The 21,292-nt window shown below is 32.8% G+C and overlaps 4 protein-coding genes across 5 annotated transcripts in view; 2 read left to right on the plus strand and 2 right to left on the minus strand.

Moving 5' to 3' along the window:
* Positions 1 to 395, plus strand: part of LOC106115311 (glutathione S-transferase 1-1-like) — a 15,869-nt gene extending 15,474 nt beyond the window's left edge. The window contains exon 5 of the mRNA XM_013308673.1: positions 226 to 395. Coding sequence (XP_013164127.1) covers positions 226 to 331 — 106 coding nt within the window. The 3' untranslated portion in view covers positions 332 to 395. The remainder of the gene's footprint in view (positions 1 to 225) is intronic.
* Positions 396 to 1,310: 915 nt separating this feature from the next.
* On the plus strand, positions 1,311 to 3,730 carry LOC106115229 (glutathione S-transferase 4-like). Of its 2 annotated transcripts, none has more exons than XM_013308551.1 (5): positions 1,311 to 1,416; positions 1,782 to 1,936; positions 2,709 to 2,906; positions 3,108 to 3,310; positions 3,558 to 3,730. In XM_013308551.1, the coding sequence occupies exons 2-5, from the start codon at positions 1,790 to 1,792 to the stop codon at positions 3,661 to 3,663; spliced, it is 654 nt and encodes a 217-aa protein (XP_013164005.1). In that variant the 5' UTR covers positions 1,311 to 1,416; positions 1,782 to 1,789; the 3' UTR covers positions 3,664 to 3,730. The 2 variants fall into 2 exon arrangements, with proteins under 2 accessions (XP_013164005.1, XP_013164006.1); XM_013308552.1 differs by having other exon boundaries at positions 1,317 to 1,372.
* Positions 3,731 to 4,234: 504 nt separating this feature from the next.
* LOC106115209 (uncharacterized) lies at positions 4,235 to 9,811 on the minus strand. Its single transcript, XM_013308527.1, has 9 exons — positions 9,705 to 9,811; positions 8,759 to 8,904; positions 8,295 to 8,495; positions 7,836 to 8,041; positions 7,364 to 7,472; positions 5,850 to 6,002; positions 5,303 to 5,503; positions 4,713 to 4,918; positions 4,235 to 4,355 (listed from the first exon to the last, which is right to left on the minus strand). Exons 2-9 carry the CDS (start codon positions 8,897 to 8,899, stop codon positions 4,244 to 4,246), a joined length of 1,329 nt encoding a protein of 442 aa, XP_013163981.1. The 5' UTR covers positions 8,900 to 8,904; positions 9,705 to 9,811; the 3' UTR covers positions 4,235 to 4,243.
* A 602-nt stretch (positions 9,812 to 10,413) lies between these two features.
* On the minus strand, positions 10,414 to 21,099 carry Rab11 (RAS oncogene family member Rab11). The gene is made up of 6 exons (XM_013308642.1): positions 20,790 to 21,099; positions 20,253 to 20,374; positions 12,896 to 13,128; positions 12,520 to 12,635; positions 12,282 to 12,414; positions 10,414 to 11,903 (listed from the first exon to the last, which is right to left on the minus strand). Exons 1-5 carry the CDS (start codon positions 20,827 to 20,829, stop codon positions 12,287 to 12,289), a joined length of 639 nt encoding a protein of 212 aa, XP_013164096.1. The 5' UTR covers positions 20,830 to 21,099; the 3' UTR covers positions 10,414 to 11,903; positions 12,282 to 12,286.
* Positions 21,100 to 21,292: the final 193 nt, after the last annotated feature.

Below are 21,292 nucleotides of genomic sequence, written 5' to 3' on the forward strand. Positions count from 1 at the left end.
CCGAACTAATAATTTAGAATTAACTGTCATGTAACATCAACAGTTTAAATTGTAACGAAGCAAAAGCTGTCATATTCAAATAATAGCCTATCTATTTATGAAGATTAGTGTTTCATACTTATACGCATGTTTTTTTTTAATGGAAAAAGTACATTTTAACTGTACTTCATTCGCCCAATGGACTTCTTCTTTTGATAGAAAATGTCATAATTATTTTATTTGCAGGTGGTTGACACTTGTGAGGTCATCAGTGCCAAAATTCGATGAAATCGTATTGAACTATGTGAATGACTGCGCGCAGATTGTTAGCAAAAGGGGAAAATCAACATAGACTTCTAATTTAATTTAAGTCCTGTGTAATTTATGAAAATAAAACATTAAATTAATTGAACTGATTATTTTTTTTACTTATCTCTATATCAATCGATAATATAAAAAATATTTCAGATTCACAATGCTTTTTAAAAAAACATTATTGATGACTTCGCCTCGTGAAATGTAAATTAAAAAAAAACGGTTTGTATTCAAAATCGCTAAAGATGACCAGTTTTGCTTTTTTTACTTTGCAAATGTTTTACAAAATGGCTGTCGCCCGCGATTTCGTCCTCGCGGAATAAATAAACTTATTAGTAGCCTTTGTGTTCTTCCAAGCTATGTTATACATCTGTGCCAAATTTCATCGAGATCAATGCAGCCGTTCTGCAGATACGTTCTAACACACATCCATCCATTCATCTAAACTTTCACATTTATAATATTAATAAGATTACTGTTTATTAAATAGTGTTAAAAAATATTTCCATCGTTAACTTTTTTTGAAAATTTCATGTAATTTTTTTTATTCCAATAATTACTATTCCATTTTCAGATAGATTGTTTCTCTACATGAATATTTTTTTTGTGTCGTCTTTTTTTATTTGATTGTATCTTAAATTTACACAAAGATTTATTCATTACCGAATAAACTTAATGTGATTAAACAAAACCTAGTGGCCAGATACACTTAGAGAAAGAAATACACACAAATACAAACATAGTAGCGCTTGGAACAACACAGAATTGTTACGATGTAAAATAATGCGATAAAGGACCCTACCAGTTCGCGCTTTTCATCACCCCTGTGTAAACTGTTCTGGCATCTATCCATTAGCAGGCATAGATTTTGGATCTTGTTATACATATAAACATACAACAGTACATAAGTCTTTAAGTTTGCATAACAAACAGCTTGAAATAATATCTTGAATATCGTGATAGTGCACATCTAAACATGCTGAATCACAATGTATAACAAAACTGATAGTAAGTATAAACATCGTACATTTTTCGTGTTCATTCGATATCTGTGACTGTTCAATATATATCGTTTACGGTAAAAGATTTTATTTATATTTTACAAGTATTTTTTTTAATTTGGTAAGTTCAAAAAAATATATAAAAAAAACATTTTTATTTTTATTTTTGTCCACTCGTATTTGTGGTTAGGATAAATATATTTTAAGTCGCCTTAGACTATTAGTTAGTTTAAATAATTTTCGTGGCATTGTGGCGTATGCCTAGTTTAGGAATTCAAAATTAAATTTAATCTATTGAGTGTAACTATGCACAAACGGCGAAACGAACGGAAAAAAATTATTTTATTAAATATTTTTTTTTGTAAATCCTTCTTTGACCTTCAATTTAAACATTACAAATAAATATTGTATTGTACACCATAGTTAAAGGCGCCTTAAAAATTAATTCTAATTCATTTCTATTTAGCTTAACTTAATTTTTTTAAGACATCGAGATGACAATCGACTACTATTATATGGACGGCTCACCGCCGTGCGCTGTGGTCACCCTGACCATCACAGCGCTGGGCATTGAGGACAAAGTCAAGACTCGTCGTGTCGATGAAATGAACGATGAACATTTAAAGGACGACTACTTAAAGGTATTTATTAAAGTCAAATCTATTTCACATTTTATTAAGGTGACACAAAACCTTTCATTTGAAGAGAACTATAATTGTTTTTTTCATTACTTTTCAATCTATTATATTTTTTTACAATAGTTTCATTGATATGGGTATGCATACAATTACATAATTTGCTACCACTTAAAAACTTATACACTTTAAAGAATCAATGATAACGCCCTACACAAATCAGTTCTGATTAGAATTATCATAATTATGACCGATATACCACTTCCTAGATCCAATAACATTAATTATACTTAATAATAAATAATTTACGAACAGAATGAGAAAAATTCAAATTTTAATAACTTCTGTAAGCTTAGCTAAAAATGCAAAGATCTTATCATCTTACTGTGCAACAAGGGTAGCGAAATCACAATATTTTAAATGAGGTAAAGCCTACAACAGTAATATCCGCAAATAGCAGTAATAATAACAGTTTGCATGCACGGTCGGCTTTAAAATTTCCGGCGCCCTTTGCAAGATTTTTGCGGCGCTCTTTTTTGGTGTCGGGGAAAATCTTCTAAACATAGGGTATCTTAAAGAACCGCGCAGGCGCCCCCTTACATTCGACACTGGCGCCTGCAGCGCCATGATCGGTCGCCCCACCTCAACCTACCCTATTACTCGCAGAACTGGTGAACCACAACTACACAGAAGACAGCCGTGAAGAAGAAGTATTACACTATAAACTGTGTGTACTTCTTCTCTATTTCTGTATTCCATTATATGACTTTTATTCCAGATAAACCCGCAGCACACAGCGCCTGTAATCGTAGACGATGGCTTTGCTCTATCCGAGTCTCGTGCCATCGCCAAATATCTTGTGGCGAAGTACGGCAACAACAAATATTACCCCCAGGCTATCAAAACCCGAGCTCTTGTAGACCAGAGGCTAGACTTCGATATAGGAACCCTTTATCCTAAACTTATTGATATATACGTGAGTATAAAGATAATAATGCCAAGATAAGGAGATGTCACACGGACGTTTGTGCGACTCTACTAAGTTATAAGAGGTCTAAAAGATGACTAGACGAGACTGTGTGTCAAAACAAGGCGCGCCATAACTCTATTGTGATAAATGTAATTGTAAACTCAGTCGTATCCTAAACAGAATAATCGCAAGTAACTTTGTTTCCAGTTCTCGAAAATATTGAAGACGCCTTTGACCGAGGCTCAGTTGAAGAAGATGGATGATGCCCTGAATATCCTCAACGTGTATCTGAAAGAGAACAAATTTGTCGTTGGAGCGGAACTCACGCTGGCCGACTTCAGTCTTGGCGTGTGTGTCGCGCTGATGGAGGCCTTTGAAATCAGCATTGAGAAGTATACTAATATTGTCAGGTACGTTGCATTTAAAATTAGCTGTGACCGGTGACTAAATCGATTAAAAAAATAAAACTAAACTAATTAAAAATAAACTATACCCTATTTCTGACTGTCATCAAATCTGTTCTTAATTTCATCCAGTTCCATTTAATAGAGTTAGGTGATAATAACATCCATACAACCATTGAATAAATCGTATTAAAGTTAATTTTAGTACCATTTCAATATTTTATGTACATTTTGATTTTGTATGAAATTACAGATGGTTAACACTCGTAAAGTCAACTCTGCCAAAGTTTGAAGAGATAATAACGAAGACTACAAATGATGGCAAAAAACTTATAGAGATCATGTCAAAATCACAATAAATATTTGAAATATAAAATATTTTTTACTTCATAAACTTTCACTTCGTCGTTAAATAAATAACTTTAAAGAAAATCGATCGTTTCATTTATGATAAATCATTTTAAGACATAAAAAAAAGTAAGACATAATCAACATCTACTATATTTTTTAAATCATATTATAATAACCTTACGCTTAAAAAATAATAAAAATACAAGAGTAGGTATATTATGTAATAACTCTTGAACATGTTGTTTCTAAGTACAGTCTCGGAAATCCGTGGTGTCGCACAGAAAAATCTCTTTTAAGTTAGGACACCGCCAATTTCCTCGACTGTACAAAAATACATTACAGGCATAGTTTTAGCTAGATGTGCATGTTATGTTGTGACTAGATTTTAAAATAGGTTACTCCATTATATAATTATATTTAATGTATACATTTGTAATCGGAATAATGTTAAGCCAAGAGAATTTCGTACCGTCTGTTGGTCATATAAATATAAAAGAAAAAGAACATATTTTGTGACAAATTTATTTATAAAATTACTTTATTAAAATTTAAAATAATCAATTTATTTTGTGAAAACAAAATAGCATTTCAATTTGAGTTCAATGATCGAAGCTTTCCAATAACTTCTTTGTATTCTTGTACGCCTTTTCCATTAGCTTCTTCGTAATCAGGCGCCGTATTTTTAACAAGATCAAACCATCTGGAATTAAAAACACTTGAACTTTATTATATGTATATAAATAATAAATATAAATATCATATTCCAAATTAATATCAAAGCTTCGTGCAACTACTAAAAACAAGGTTTATCCCTTATCCATTCCTGGTTGCATTCTCTTTTCACGTATATATTTCTCTGCTAAAGTCGGGTCTGGCTACACTGCGTTACTTCATATACATTTGCTCAACATTGTTCCCGAAGCTCATTTCAAAATTTTTATGGTTTCTGTGAACCCCTAGCTTCAGAATACATTTCTTCTTAAAATTTGCGAACCTTTTATTTACTGTCACTTGAATTACTTTAAGGAATCACTAGGTTTATAATATAATGCCTTACCTGAGAATATTAGGGTACTCTGCAATACTAATCCCAACTGAATCGATAGTTGACACGTTGGCGACAACACTGAGGTCAGCCAAAGTCAGTTCCTCCCCAGCTACATACTTGTTCTTCTCCAGGAACGTGTTCAGCATGGCGAAGGCTTCGTGCAGTTTCTTCAGCGCCCCCTCGTCAGCTGACTTACCTTCCAGTACTTGTGGATACTATTCAAATTGGGTCGAATTAGATTTACTATGACTATAATCAGGGCTAGGCAAAGTGCATTCTCTACGAAGCGATTCCATAACGAACTTCAAAAATGTATAGAACTGACAGTAACTTTCGATAAGTCACGTGATTGTCGCGCGTCCGTTACATACATTTTCGTAGTACTTTATCGCTTTGGAGCGAATGTATTTTGTCTAGCCCTCCCATACTCTTATATCATAGATAACCAACCAATCTGCAATGTCGCATGTCTAGGAGCAGTTGTCGCTTCGCTATTTTAGCGAAAACAAAAGGCAAAATGAAACAGAGGTCCGTACATTCTCGTGATAAACAAAGCCAGGTTTCAAACAAATTCCTTTATAAAAATGTTCAATACTTACAAAGTACTGATAAAATCTGGCATACAATGTTCCTATATCGAAGTCCAGTCTCTGGTCTATTACAGCTCTCGCTTGAGGGTCTTTTGGGTACAGGGAGCTATCGCCGCCATATTTGTTGACAAGGTATCGCCCGATGGCGCGAGACTCCCATAGGACGAAGCCATCGTCTACGATGGTAGGTATATTATGTTGAGGATTCATCTAGAAAAAGATATTTTTTTTATTTAGGATTAGAATATTACTATATTTCAGAATATAATCTATAACAGCGAATCTTAAACTTATTTCCTCGCAGACAATTTCAATTTAACTATAATAGAATCAGTAAACTCTACGCTACTTTTATTCTTTGACCTATTTTCCGTCATCATACATTTCCAAATAAGATATGAAGGTCTATGTTACCAGGTCATAAAATTAAAAAAAAACATCATACATTTATCCCTTGCTATAATACATTTACTCTTTGACCAATTTTCACCACCTGGACCACTTTGGGGTCATTGTATTAGTAATTTCTTAATGTAATTTAGACATTATTGCATACCTTGATATATTCCGGACGCATATGCTCGCCGGCCATTAAGTCGACTTGTTTGCGGTTCAATGGGACGTGAAGTGCTGCCGCCACTAACTCCACAAAGCGGCAAGGGGCCGAAGCTTTTGAGTGGTAAAAGTCGATCGGCATTGTTACTAATAGATTTTACTGAAATAAATATTATAAATGCGAATGTTAACATGGATGTGATGTGAATGGATGGACGAGTGGGCTACACTAATTTAGTTTTTTTATATATCCACGCGGACGGATTCGCGGGCGACAGCTAGTTTATAGGATAAAAAGTAACGGGTAAAAAAACGTTTAATGGCTACCAATGAAAATAGTGTTCATACTAAAAATACATATTAATGCCGGTAGTTAGAATTTAAAAAAAATTATCGTAAGTATAACAGCCGTTTTTGTATTAAGCTGTTTGTGTGAGATTGTCCATACAGATAAGATTAGAAATATTCATAGTGGAATATGTCTAATAGTATTTATTTTGTATACTTACAAATATATTAAGAAGGAAGCAGGTCTGATGTTTTCGTACCACTTCACAGGCACAGTCTGAATCTATTTCACTCTGTTAACTTATATCATCACCTCGTAATTTTTATCTACATACTAAACTTATCAAAAGGCATGACTGTGCAGTTTCCAACGTGTCAGATAAATACTGTTTTTATGTTTTTGTTTATAAGACCGATTTTAACAACGGAATTCCAATTCTTATTTCCCAACGTTATAAAACGAACACTAATTTTTTGTCGGTTAAACTAATTTATAAGCATTTTAATAAAAAAAAACTATCAACTTTAGTTAAAATACTAGCACTAATATTTGCGACAATCGCATTCGTGTCGTCATCGTCAATTATGTCAAAAATAGTATGTGATTTTTGGTGTACTTCACGCCCGATATTTTGCTGCACAACTTTCAAAACAAAGTTTGTCGAATACGATGGATTGTCACAAATATTCCTGTTGGGCCCATTGTTTTACTGGCTTGGAATAAAGGGTTTTTAAATAACAAAAAAAAACGCAAAACATTAAGCGTTTCATTAAATAATTTCCATTTATTCCTACTTAATTTCATATAACAAAGAACACTATTTCATATCTAATCTACAGATAAAAAATTTAAGATGAAATTGCACATTTATTGAATTATTTTGTAAGGAAATTATTAGTTATATGTACCAGGAAGTTTGAAGATAACTTACTAATATTATAAACGTGAATGTTTAGACGGATGAATGGATGTTTGTTAGAAGATATCGGCAGTATGGATTTCGTTGAAATTTGGCATAGATTTACAACATAGTCTGGAAGAATACATAGTTTACTACGTAGCCAGTTTAAGAATAAAATAAGGTTATTCGTGCCAGTGCCTTTCAGTAGAAAAAATGTCTGACAGTTAAGGTGGTAAATTAAAAAAACATATATAAAAATGTATTTTTATTGATAACTTAAAGTATATACATAAAAACGGTTATAAAATATACAAATACAAAATTAAAGTTCAGTTTTAGGCTTGAGGTTGTCTATCATAAGTTTGAACATCTTAAGACCTTTGCCGTTGGCTTCTTCATAGTTAGGTGCAGTTTTCTTTACCAGTTCGTACCATCTGTAACAAAATAAATATAATTAACATTCAATGCCATATTATTGTCGTTGTAACATTGGTAGAGGCCAGCAAAGTCAGTTACGAATGTGCCTCGTCCGGTGAAATAACACGACCAAAGAGAAGACACGCCCCGGGAAGTTGATTTGACGGAGGAAGGGATTCATAGGAAAGGAATATATCTCATCCGTCGATTAAAAGCAACGCATTTGTGGACGTCTATGGGCAGCGGTCGCTTCGCTACTTCGGCGAATTCAAGTGATTGCTTACCATCTTATAATATAAAGAAATTGTTACTTTCGGATTTTTTCCGGTCTTATATTGTGATATGAGATAGCGCATAGACAACTCGATTTTTTTTCTCACCGAACAACATTAGGATATTCAGCAATGCTGATCCCGGCTGTATCAATGGTAGACACGGTGGCCACCAGGCTGAGGTCAGCCAAGGTCAGTCCCTCTCCTGCCGCGTACTTGCTCCCCTCCAGGAATGTATTGAGGAAGTCCAGACTACCCTTCAGCTGCTTCAGATGCTCCTCGTTAGCGGGCTGACCACCGAAGATTTGAGGATACTGGCAATATAATAATAATTAAAAACATTGCCATATTAAAAAAATACGTCTATTTAGTGGCGAACTAATTTATTTTTATCTTTTTCATGACATTTATTTTTTGTTATGCTCTGAATTAATAATAAACTTAGATAAGAAGGAATTAGCGTTCGACATAACGTTTCATTTTTCCAATGTTAAAAAAAACAGATTTTATCTTGCTGACATGTGACTCTAGTTGGTCTAGACTCTAGTTAAAATGTGCTTAACTTACAAAGTACTGAGCGAATTTGGGATACAGTGATCCTAAATCAAAGTCCAATCTCTGGTCTACTACAGCTCTAGCTTTAGGGTCTTTAGGATATAGCTCGCTGTCGCCGCCATATTGATTCACCAGGTACCGGCCGATGGCGCGCGACTCCCATAGAGAAAAACCATCATCTACAATCGTTGGGACAGTGTGTTGAGGATTTAACTGGAAAAAAATATGCATATTTTTATTTCATTATATTCGTTTGTTTTATCGAAACCCGAATTAAATACTTCGTTCTCTACCTTACTAACCGTGGGTTTCTGAGCCCAAAATCCCTGTTTAAAACATATTGGTATCTGTTTTGTCAAATATGAAAGACAGGGATAACGATGTATTTTACACATCTCTTCTTCTATTTCCGGATAACTATCGTTTAACTGACCATAATGATGGTAATTAAAATCGACTGAGCAAGTGTAACTCACCTTTAAGAAATCCGGTTTCAATTGTTCTCCAGCTCTGAGGTCCACGAGGTTGTGGTTGACGTTGATATTAAGAGCGGCCGCGAACAGCAACACGGCGCGGCACGGCGCCGACCCCGGAGTGTAGTACAGGTCTATTGCCATTATTTCTGCTCAAAACAAGCATAGATAATATATTTTAAAAGAAACGTCAAATCCACTCTCCCCATCCCACCATTATAAGAAAACTGTGGGAAGGGAAAGAAGACTAATTTTAAGCAGCCGGCACCCCAACAGACGAAATGCAAAATTGCCTCCACTTCACGCCTGTCTTCTGTTTGGTTATTGCACCGGGCGAGCTGAACAATTCGTGCAACAGATGATTTGCTGGCTCTTACATCCTATTTTGCTTAGTATACTATTATATGTTTATATCACTTTAGTATTTTGTTCACAAAAGACCTTGCGGTGTTAAAAAGAAAATAGGTTTACAAGTTGTAAAGCGGTTCACCGTAACCAGTAACGGATGTAAGATAAATAAGTATTGGAAACTGATAGTATTTAAATACTGGAATATTTTATGGAATACATTTTATGTCAAAACTACTGGCAATTATCAAATATTACATCACCGGGGAAACATTGAAAAAAAACATGATGCAGCACATTTAATATTTTTCTGCAATAACGTGTCCTTGTGTTAATGCTTAGATACCTGACCATAGCTTATTAAAAAAACTTTATTATTTCATCAACGAATTTAAATGAGCGGATTTCATTCTCGTCTTAATAGCAAAAACAAATCATTCTGCATATAGCGACTTAGTCAATTCGTAGATTGTTGTCTACTGACTACATATTATCTAAATTAAAAAGTAGCGATTAGTACTTAATTTACCTAGAAATAATAATAACTTTAATGTATTATAATTAACAATACAATTAATAAAATGTATGTAAAAGTACTTACGATTGCAGTGAACGATACCGCCGCAGACGCCCACCTAGCGTTTACTGACCCGAAGTAACCTAACTACGCCGGCCGGCTGCTATCTCACGAACATTGTGGAAACACTAAATAACCTTGAAATTTGTACACAAAATAAACTGTGTATACGATTTTGTTTGTTTTATAGAAGCGGCAATATTAAAATCATTAGCAATGAATTGTTTGACTTGTAAATATGAAAGAAGTAAATAAGCTTCGAAATAATAGCCTAAAAAGTTGTAATTTATATATAAAAACAAAGGAATCGCAAGTTTTTTATCCATTGGTATTTCATGAACAAAGAAAAACTAGCTTTGGAATGTTACTAGTCTTAATACTGCTAAAAATGTTATTCAAACCCTCGTTTTGTTCTAGAAACGTCTAATTTATTTCGTTTTCGCGTATTTAGTCAAGTCATTGCATTGGTTAAAATGAACAATAATTATTGTGCAATAGCCACGTCAGAGTATCGAAAGTTTATCTCACGAAATGACGAAACAAGTTTACCGAAATTGTAGTAATTATATTACGAGAAAATGCCTTGAACCAAACTTCCTAATTTGGATCACTGAGAGATAGACCAATTTCATCTTTTTTGACATACCCTTATTTCCTATTACTTACGTAATTGTCAACAATGAATACCTCTAACATTCTATTGGAAAAGGTAAAAATAGAATGAAACACAAAGAAATTTACATTATATTTTATTATCTTTGTCTTTAATAAAGTAATTACAGATAGGCACTAAAAAAATAACCATGCATATGAAGACCATAATAACATATTTCTTATACAACGAACACTGTCTCAGTGGTGACGAGCCGCGAGACTGTCGTCTCCGTGCCCGACTGGGTTAATGTGAATGAGACCAACTTGTTTGCGTGCGTAGGCTCGCCTGAGTATTCAATAGATATTAAGACGGCACTAAACTAGCAGGTGAACGCCCTTATTTCCATAGACAAGCAAGCCCTTATTTCCATAGACAAGATGGCGTGACAGATTAAAAACGCGCGGCAAAGTCCCACCATCTTATTTCTCTCAACAAAATATTATCAAACTTTAAAAACGACCATGGCGGCGACTTCGTTAACGATAACACTATATAGATAAGCCCTTACATTTATTATTTTCTTTGAATTAACTTCTAAACGAGACAGCGTGTAAAGTTACTTTTACCATGTCGGTAATTTTGTTTATTTTGAACTACAAAGTTTAATTTTTATAAAACTCAATAAAACAGAGCAAAATTAAATAAAAAAATTGGAAGGAACACTTTTAAAACATTCCTAGCACCCGATTTGAATAAACATTTTCATTGTAATTTCCAGTATATTTTCATAAACATAAAACATGCAAGGGCCATCTACATATTAGCTTGTCTTACCAAACATAAAAGGAGCAACCTTCCTCACATCTCCGCTACAAACTTGAACAATGAAAGCTATCAATGTCTCAACACTTCCGCTGAAGGCACATAATATCCGTAAAGAAAAAAATGATCATTTTAAAAAAGCTATCTCTTAGTTATCCTACCGGCTAATGTTATACAAAAAAAAATGAATTACACATATTTGAACCACGAAGCGACGATTTGTGTGCTATATAACATCATTAATTATATATTTATATATATTTTCAAGCCAACACTATTGCATCATTTGGAACCGATCAAATTTGAACAAATCACATATCATACGCAGCCGGAAAGGCTAACAATTGTATATTAACTAAATAAATAGATATATAATGAATTATCTACTACATTCAAACAAAATAGCTTTTAAAATATAACAGGGAACGAATTAAAATTGTGAAAAATAATTGAAAGCGCATTAAAGAAAATAAAAGATAATTTAGTGTGCATCTGAATAATTTCAACATGTATTGATACTACATAGTGTTTAAGGAATCGCTCACATTACAATAATTATTAAATATATAGATTTTGTTTAACTTTATTCATTCCGACACTAAATATCAATAATTACAGAAAGCTATCTACATGAGCCGCAGCTGTGGCGGCAGCGCGGCGCGGCGGCATCACCGCACTGCGCTACCCACCACCGTCCCTCTGTCCGTCCCCTGTCCTCTCTCCTCTGTCGTCTGTCGGGAATGATTCAATCTTGTGTTTACTATACCATTCTCTTCCCTCTTCGGCTCCATCGTGAACTGGACTTTCTACAAATAACGACTATTGTTAAAAGTTATCTACTTTTATTATTACTATAAATACATATTCGTTTCTGTAATAGATATGAAAAGTTATTTTAGCATTTTACATAATCAAAGACGACATATAAATTAGAAATCAAAAAAGTATACGGTCTCTTGACTCGTACTTATTTATATAGTCTATAGTCTAGACATTTTTTTTATACATTGAAAAATTACAATTGTCTTATAATTGCAATTATTAAAACAAACTTGTCAGCTAATCGAAAATTGTCAGAGATGGTAACCAATACGGATTATGTTGAAATTCACTCGTTGTCTTCGTATCTTAACTTGTATGGGATGTGTATGTATGTGTATGGGGTATGTACGCGGTGCACATACAGTGTCTACTGGCAGCACTGCTTGCGCACGGAGTCTGCGGCGGGCCGCACGTCCGCCGGCTCCGCGTCCGGCCGGATCACGTCGCCCTCGGGCGGCTCGCGCATCTGCTTCTGAGACACGATCCTGTAGATTTCTGCAACACATACATCACTTTTTTATACTTCACCAATAATTCTGTACATATTACATCATCTGTTCACTAACACATCTATTATTAAAGATGATAAAAAGTTCATACCAGTTAGAATATTCTGGAATGCAGGCTCCACGTTGGTGGAGTCGAGGGCCGATGTTTCAATAAAACTAAGACCATTTTTTTCCGCGAACGCTTTCGCTTCTTCTGTCGGGATGGATCTGTAAAGAGTTTTTTTAATTATTTGCATTAAAATCTACAGAAAAAACATCAATAAAACTACATAAAGTCAATATTAATTTTAATTATATGTAAAATTTTTCGTGTTAGATGATAAGATCATTATTGTCTCGTCTACATGACTAGTAATATGCCTCAGGTTTCTCACATGTTGACGATCATTTAACATTAAGCCTATCTTGTATGAGTTTGTTTCGTTCATTCAACTATTGTATGAATATGTCGTGTGTGTCGTGCTTACCGCAGATGCCTGAGATCGCTCTTGTTGCCGACGAGCATAATGAGTATGTTCTGGTCGGCATGGTCGCGCAATTCGCGCAGCCAGCGCTCCACATTCTCGTAGGAGAGGTGCTTCGCGATGTCGTACACCAGAAGCGCGCCCACAGCACCGCGGTAGTACGCGGACGTGATCGCGCGGTACCGCTCCTGACCCGCCGTGTCCCAGATCTGAGCTTTTATGGTTTTGCCGTCCACCTGGAAACGATCACTTACATTTTAGACTACATATTTCTTGTAAATTGGTACAAAAAGTAAAGTTGCAGTTCATATTAATTTGGAGTTTATTAGGTTTTTGGTTGCTTGCTCGTCTGTTATTGGAGTGATTTAATGGTGTACTACATTTAAAAACTTCGTCGAACAAGACACATTAAAGATAGCAGTCCCCGCCGCCCAGATCTAGTCTAGATCATTGGCTTATCAATACCATGGTGCCCAATAACGTCTAAAAACATAAACCACCATATTAAATTTACATTATTCTGTTATAATTACGAGTAATATCAAGGTATCATACACAATTTTAATAAATGCGTAACTTGTACAAGTTAACCGGTTGTAGTCGTGCACAGCATTATCAAGGTCAAGATTGTACATCCTTATATTAATGTCAGAACTAGGAACAACGATACGAACAGACAAACTAGTTTCTTTACTATAAAAATCATGTAACCTTAAGAGTAATACCAAACCAATAAAGTCAACGCAATAAGTAACAAACCTATCGTTATCCCTTTCATTATCTTTGACAAAATAGAGATAACAATTCATATGTATATTCGTCTATAATCTATTCCAATAGATAAAACTATATTCTATATGCATCAGAGTTCAATAGCGACGTACACACATGAACGTATCAATAGCGGTAAAGTGGGTGAAATAACACGACGCATAGAATTCGGGACACCGGCCTGCACCGTTAGAGGTCACCCACACTTACGTATGCCGTTTGAACTTCCTGCGTATAAACTGGACGAAAGGAAGTTCACTTTAGGATCAAGTAACGAAAAACTTGGACTAAAATAGCTTTAAGTTGTTATTTAAAAAAGGTCAGAAAAAACATTTTGAACAACGGAAATTATCCGAGAAAAACCAAACAAGGACGTTTTAATACAGCTAATGAACGTAAATAATAATGTACTATATTTGCTTAACCTATATCTATAACTTACCGTGAGTTTCTGAGACGAAAATCTCCGTTTATAACATATCTTTGAGATATTAGAGATAACATACATTTTAAAAGGGGACTTTGGTCTCAGAAACTCACGGTGTCATTTTATTTAATATACGTACTTTTATTAACGAGTTAAAATCACATAATAATTATGTTAGTTGCAGTAAGAGTAATGTAATGAAGCTGTACACAATGTTTACACTCCAATTAATTTATTTACGGTTCACAGAGTAACTGTTACTAGGTTTTATTAGTATGTCTTACTACTTGATACTTTGGTAATAGTAACTATCAAATATCAATTATCTATTATGATCTATATTTTAAACTATAAAGTTAAACCTGGATAACCGAGTGTAAGGGATCGCGATATTTTTCTTGCTCATAGCGGTGTCTCTCTAACCCGAGTTTCTCGCATATGGAGGTCGTCCGTCGGGACCGGGCAATGACTTGGTTATCCGGGTTCGATTGTATTTAAATTTGTCTAGTGATATACGCAAATGATTTCATATGGTTTACAGTAAGAAAGCCCCACCGTTGGACACTCAATATCAATATTCTACAAATCGATCTATAAACAACATTTCGAATATGATGTCTTCGCATTATTTCCTGCAGTTTAAGTCGAAAAAAGTTCGTATATTTCCATTAGCAATGACAAATCGCTTGTAACTAACTGCAAACACTATCATATGCATGAATCAGACTACAAAAACACGTCACGTATCATGTTTATTTGATTGTGGAGCATTGAAACTCAATTATAATTTGTTATCAACATCATCAAGCAGAATACATACAAGGTTAGTTATTACAATAATGGTAAGTAAATAGGTCAATAATGTTGAGTTACTATCGCTATTAACATCAAGTAGAATAAACTCCGGTCAAGGAAATGTTTTATGTCCTACTACCAGTCGCCCGCGATTCCGTCCGCGCGGAATTAAAAAAAACATTATTAGTAGCCTATGTGTTATTCCAGACTATGTTCTCTGACCTGTTCAGCCGTTCTAGAGATAACTTCAAACATACATCTATCCATCCATCTAAACATTCGCATTTATATGTTAGTAAGAAATAAGACTATAAGGTACACGTAGGTGATTTCAATATACAGGACAAACTTTTGATCCGTGCATTAAGTATCATCCTGTATAATAAAAAAAATATTTTTTTTGGATAATATTGCATGGTATTCAGAACTAAGAATATGTACCAAATATCAGATCAATCTATCTACAGGAAGCGAGCCTAATTTAATTGTTAGATATGACCCGAATAAACGCAGCAACTCAAATAAAACAGTTTAAACAAATTCACGATTCTGATACATACGTATCTCATATCTCTTTTAGAATACTACATGACTGGTTTCTAAACAGTCCAATAGATGGTACTAGCAGACATATATTCCTAAGAATCCGTAGATAGAAATAGTTCCAAGAACTTTGAAGCACAAATACGACTACATAAAATCTACGATTCACGAGTTTTCCGACGTCCATATAAAAAAGTGTCATCTTATTCTCGTTGGAAAAAAAGAACACCCTGTTTCAGTACATTTGTTTCAGTGTACACTGACGCTTATAGAAATCAAGACTAACACTTGAAGCATGTCAATCGTCACTTCATTATCTTGAGTCACACGCTGATAATCTAGATTACACGTAACGTGTTCGACACGACTTAAATAAATTTCGTTCGCATCGATTATGTGGCCCGGGCCAAGGCCTTTACACAAGCTACCTTTATTGAAGGCTAAATTCGAACTCTTGTTTACAACAGATATTTAAAAGGTACAAAAATAATAATTGCTACCGGAATTAATGTTATTTACTTATTCCATCTGTGAATTGCTTAACCTTTCATTTAAGTAAACATAGCCTTTCTGAAGATGGATCTGAACGTAACAATATTTATCTTACTAATATTATAAAAGGGACTGTTTGTATGTATGGATAGATGAAGATTTGTTAGAAGATATCTCAAGAATGGCTGCATGAATCTCGCTGAAATTTGACATAGACGTTGAACAAAATCTTGGAAGAACACGTAGGCGACTTTTTTCTTTTACATATTCTTTCTTTTCGGACGGAGTCGCGGGACGTATCACATAATATCGTCTACTAAATAAAACAATTCAAAAACGAAACTGGCCAACGGTTCAATTTACATTCGTCTCAATTTGAAAATTAAATCGATCAGAAAAAACCTTATAAAATGATGACGTCATACATACCAGACTATAACATTAAAACAATAGCCTTACCGATGGGAATAGCAGAGTGGTCATTAATTAAAAGAGCTGACATATCCATTACGGAGTAATTCGGCTCGACAGTAAAATAGGACAAAGGAAATCTTAACCGTGGCTAAACCAGTGTATGTAAAGCTATACGAGTTCTGCCGTGACATAAATATAATACTTTCCCAGGATAAATCTACATTAAGGGTCTCTTTTAATGTCGAATTTACGACTCTGAGTGCTGAAGTATTTAAACTAAATATAGTTCAATATCTTAATTAAATTGTAAGTGGACTTTAAAACAGAATATATTTCGACTTATAATTTCAGCCAACCATTTAAAGTGCTCGAAATGAAAAAAGTATTTATATGTTTTCCGGAGGGGACCGGCGAGCTTCTTAGGTACTTTGCCCTCTATTTCCCGCAGTTAATGACGTCACGCGTTAATTAATTTTATGAAATCAAATCACGTGACAAATTGCGAACGGATTTTCAAATGTAGATAAAGTATGGAAAATATTTAAATGTAAAAATAGTTGTGTGTAAGAAATAACGAACGAACGAAAACAAGCAAATGAAGGCAGCATAGAGCAAGGAATATTAACTATTTTTTGTTACAATGACATTTGCACCATTAACCATGGGTTTCACAGACCAAAACCCCCTCTTAAACATATTGTTATATCTGTTTAATCAAAGATGAAAGAAAGGAATGACAATATATTTTATACAGAGATTTTAGTGGCAGTGCAACAATAGTAATTATAAACGTATCTCCTTATGTCTATAAATGAAATTAAGAATGAATTGTCTAAATGTGAACAATCCCGTCCACTTAACTTTATCATTTTACATTAAACATTTTATTTATTCCAAAGTACTTAACAAACTTGATATAAAAAAAATAAAGCAAGTTTAAAAACTTGTACACATTTTTGCTCTGATGGAAAATTAAGTGTTGTTTAAAAACATTCTGCATGTTCAAAGCAAACTTTTAAGTAAACTTTGCAGACATATTCAAGTGATGTGAGAAAAGCATGGCTTATGTGTTTAATACAAATTAGTCACAAGCGACTCCGTCCGCACAATTTAAAAAAAATTGAAATCGGTAAATTTCAGCAATATCCATACATCGGTTCTTGAGATACTCAAACATCCATCTATCCATCCATAAATTTAAATTTATAATATTAGTAAGATACTAAAAAGTACATCTTAACAGTATAAATTTTAAGCTAGAAGGAATATTTATAAGAGCATTTTAAAATCTAACAGATTACATTGCAATTAATCATTTTTGAGACATTCTCAACATTTTAATATTACAAAAGTTTTCCATTAGATAATTTTGTTTGTTTTGAGTTGTCATTTTAACAGTTTCATAACAAAACAAAGGGTAGAATGTTATCAACAGTTGTAAAACTATCTGGAAGGGTGCCAAATGTGTACGCAGATAGGGTGTCCCAGTTATAACTGTTAGCGGACTGTCCCAAAGCTGTCACAGTTCACTCAGTAAAACTGTTATTTGAAATGCCAGATGTCTAATTTGTGTATATACACCAACCATATTATCTATATTATCCTGGTTATGCTATAATTTGAATAGTGAATATGTAATAGTCCTCTGAATGTTTAAGGCTTTTTTGTCCTCAAATTAACTTTCAATGCATAGCCACCCTATCGGGATCATAAGGCCATCAAAGCAACAATTTGTATTCAGCACTTTTTATCTAATATTGTTACAAAAAATATTTGTCTCAAAAACAAAACTATTTCCGAATATTCATAATTATTTCCTCTTGTCTCATATTATTACACATATTATAATGTGATAAATATTAATATTGAAATACCGAATGCAAAAAACTTTCAAACTACAATATCACAATATAAATATATCCCACAACTATTATTTAAAATAATCAAGGACTCAATATAAAGGCAACATTAAAATGGATGAAAAATTCAATAATGACACAAAGATACCCATTATATTTGCCGTATATGGTTTGATAGGAAGTTAATGTACAGGAAATGAGTTAAGAGGAAGTGAAAGGTACTGAAACTTAATAGTCTACTTCATAAACATAATGAAGACTAGCAAACTTATAATAAAATAATATTATCTATATTAATTTTTTAAGAGAAAAATTTATCAATTGTTTGTCAGCACCTTACATTTAAAGTCAAAATGCTATGGAACATAATTCAAATAATATTTGCTACTTAAAATTTTTATAAATTATGGATATTTAACTTTTTTTAATCTGTATCCGTGTGCTAGAGATGCATTTTATTGTTAGGATACTATAAGGTAATTAAGCTGTTTTGTATGACATTATGATATAGTGGAATCTCTTCCTCTTAGAGGTTTTTCACTTATGCATTTTGTCTGTTGGGACAGACAATATCTGTCACTTATAGAGTTTTCTTACTTACCCAGGTTTGAGTGGTACAATTAAACTATTCATAGTCCAAATCAATAAACAATACAAACATTTTCATATTAGTAATGCAATTATCTCTTATTTAAACTGTGCTAGACTAAAAGAAAGTGTAAAAGTAAAGTGTTGCATATGAAAATATTAATCAAAAGAGCTATAACGGAAACTTAAAGGCATAAAACCAATATTTAAAATAACACATACAAACAATGCATATATAAAATTATGTATATGTATATTTGCATTGTATAAGGCTGTTAAAAATCTTATCTAAACTAGAATCAATATTACAACATGTTGGAATATGTATATTGAGACATTAGGAAAATTTCACTACAAAATAACTGAAATAAATAATTTATCTGTTTATCAAATTACTCAACAGTATAAACTTTGAATACATCCATTAACATATGTTTTTAATTCAAATAATGTGGGCTAAAGTAAATATGTGTCACTGATTCAGAGACAAAGTAATCAAATTAATTCTCAACAAGAAGAAATTAAAATTTACATTGAATGATTACTTTAGCTGTTAATATATAAAAGACCTTTATCTTTACCGAGGAAGTATATATTAAAATGTTTCCAAGATATAACTAATATAAATATTAATAATATCTATGATATTTGTTATAAACTCTCCATAACACAAACTGCAATTTAACTTTAACTATATAAAACTTATGTTAATATTACACTGTGTCATATTATTTAAACTTTCACTATATAACAAAACATATATCAACAATAACACTATATTAAGATCAAATGATTTCCACAATTGGTAGAGTTGAAAAATAAAACATCATTGAGAAAAGACTAACTGCTCCACATTTGTGTATCAATTGAGGTCAATTGAATTATAATCAGTTGTCTTTTACTGAAATGAACATTGTTGTCTTGTTGTCCATAGTTTTTTTTAATAAATATAGCTTTAATATACTTAAATAGACAATATTACTTTTATAGTATGTATGTTAGTGAATTATCATGTTTCATATACACTTTCTATTAATTTATAAAGTAAATAAAAGTATTTGGACTAAAATGATACTTGTTTATTTTTAAGATTAAAATTCATTTTAAGTGTAGTTGTAAATTTTCTACATTATGACCTTATTAATTGTTGTTAATGAGACAAAGACTTTTGTTGTTCTTTCAAACAATCCTACCATTTATCAATAGGGGGCAACTAACATCTGATGTATAATCTATATAGGGTTTTAGTTTTTTTAATAATAAAAGTATTTAATTTTTTTTTAAATCAATTAAAAAACCTTAAGATATAAGAAAGTTAACAAAGAAACTGTGTCAATTAATCACAAAATAGTTTGGATGAAAACCTAATGAACTCCAGTGAACATAAACAAAGAGATGAACAAAAAGTGTTTGCACTCATAACAATGACAAGAAATATTTCATACATAATATATTAAAAAGAGACATTTACCTCTATACTTCTTGTTGCAAATTCCACACCTATTGTGGATTTTGATTCTAAGTTGAATTCATTTCTAGTGAAACGAGACAGCAAGCTACTTTTACCCACTCCTGAGTCCCCTATGAGAACAACTGGAACAATGTTTGTTATAATTAATACTATGTAAAGAATCTATCGTAATGTAAAAAAATCATATGAAAGTTCGCCCCCTTTTTTACTTTTGTGATTAGATCATAGCGATGTATAAAGATGAGTCACGAACAAAAAGAGTACCATTCGATTATTTATGATACATCAGCTGATGCACTACAAACTTGTATATATGCTATTTTTATGAAATAAACAAACTATATTTTATTCTTTTCAATTTAAACTATACGTGGAAAAACATTTTTGTACATATTCAGTATAAATACTATTTCGACGTCATTTAGAATCGAACTGTAACACATAACAAAGGAGATTCTCAAATTATATTTTTTTATTCGTGCTTCTATGTAATGGTATTTTCCAACTTAATAAAGAAGATATTGTAAATAAATTTACCTTTGAACAAATAATCGTATTCGTCTTCTCTTGTGCCCATTTTGATTATCTACTTCGTTCGACGTCAAAATCGGACTGACAATAACGTAGAGAAATTTATGATAACAAAAAATATTCGGACACTTAAATATCACAGGCTTTAAAAACACTACACAGCTTCGTAAATATCACTTTTGTCAACGGATTTAATAAATATATACGAGTTAAATTAAATAAAATCTAAATTGTCACTGGAACAAGATGGCGGATTGTTGTACGCCCCTATTGGTGCGTTCAAAAACTTCAACTTTCAAGACTAAACTGACCTACAGATAACATAAACTAAAACAAAAAAGGTTTTTACATCAGATATATAGGTACTTTTCCTCTGTATCTATTGTAATGTCATATTAGTAATAATTGATTGGGAAAAAATAAGATTTGAAAAATTAAATTAATCTCAAGACAAGATTCTAACATACGTGTTTATTTTTACACCGCAAAAAATTCAACGTCCAACGTAG

Source organism: Papilio xuthus, unplaced genomic scaffold (assembly GCF_000836235.2).
Source record: "Papilio xuthus unplaced genomic scaffold, Pxut_1.1 DF827870.1, whole genome shotgun sequence".
Lineage (NCBI taxonomy): Eukaryota > Metazoa > Arthropoda > Insecta > Lepidoptera > Papilionidae > Papilio > Papilio xuthus.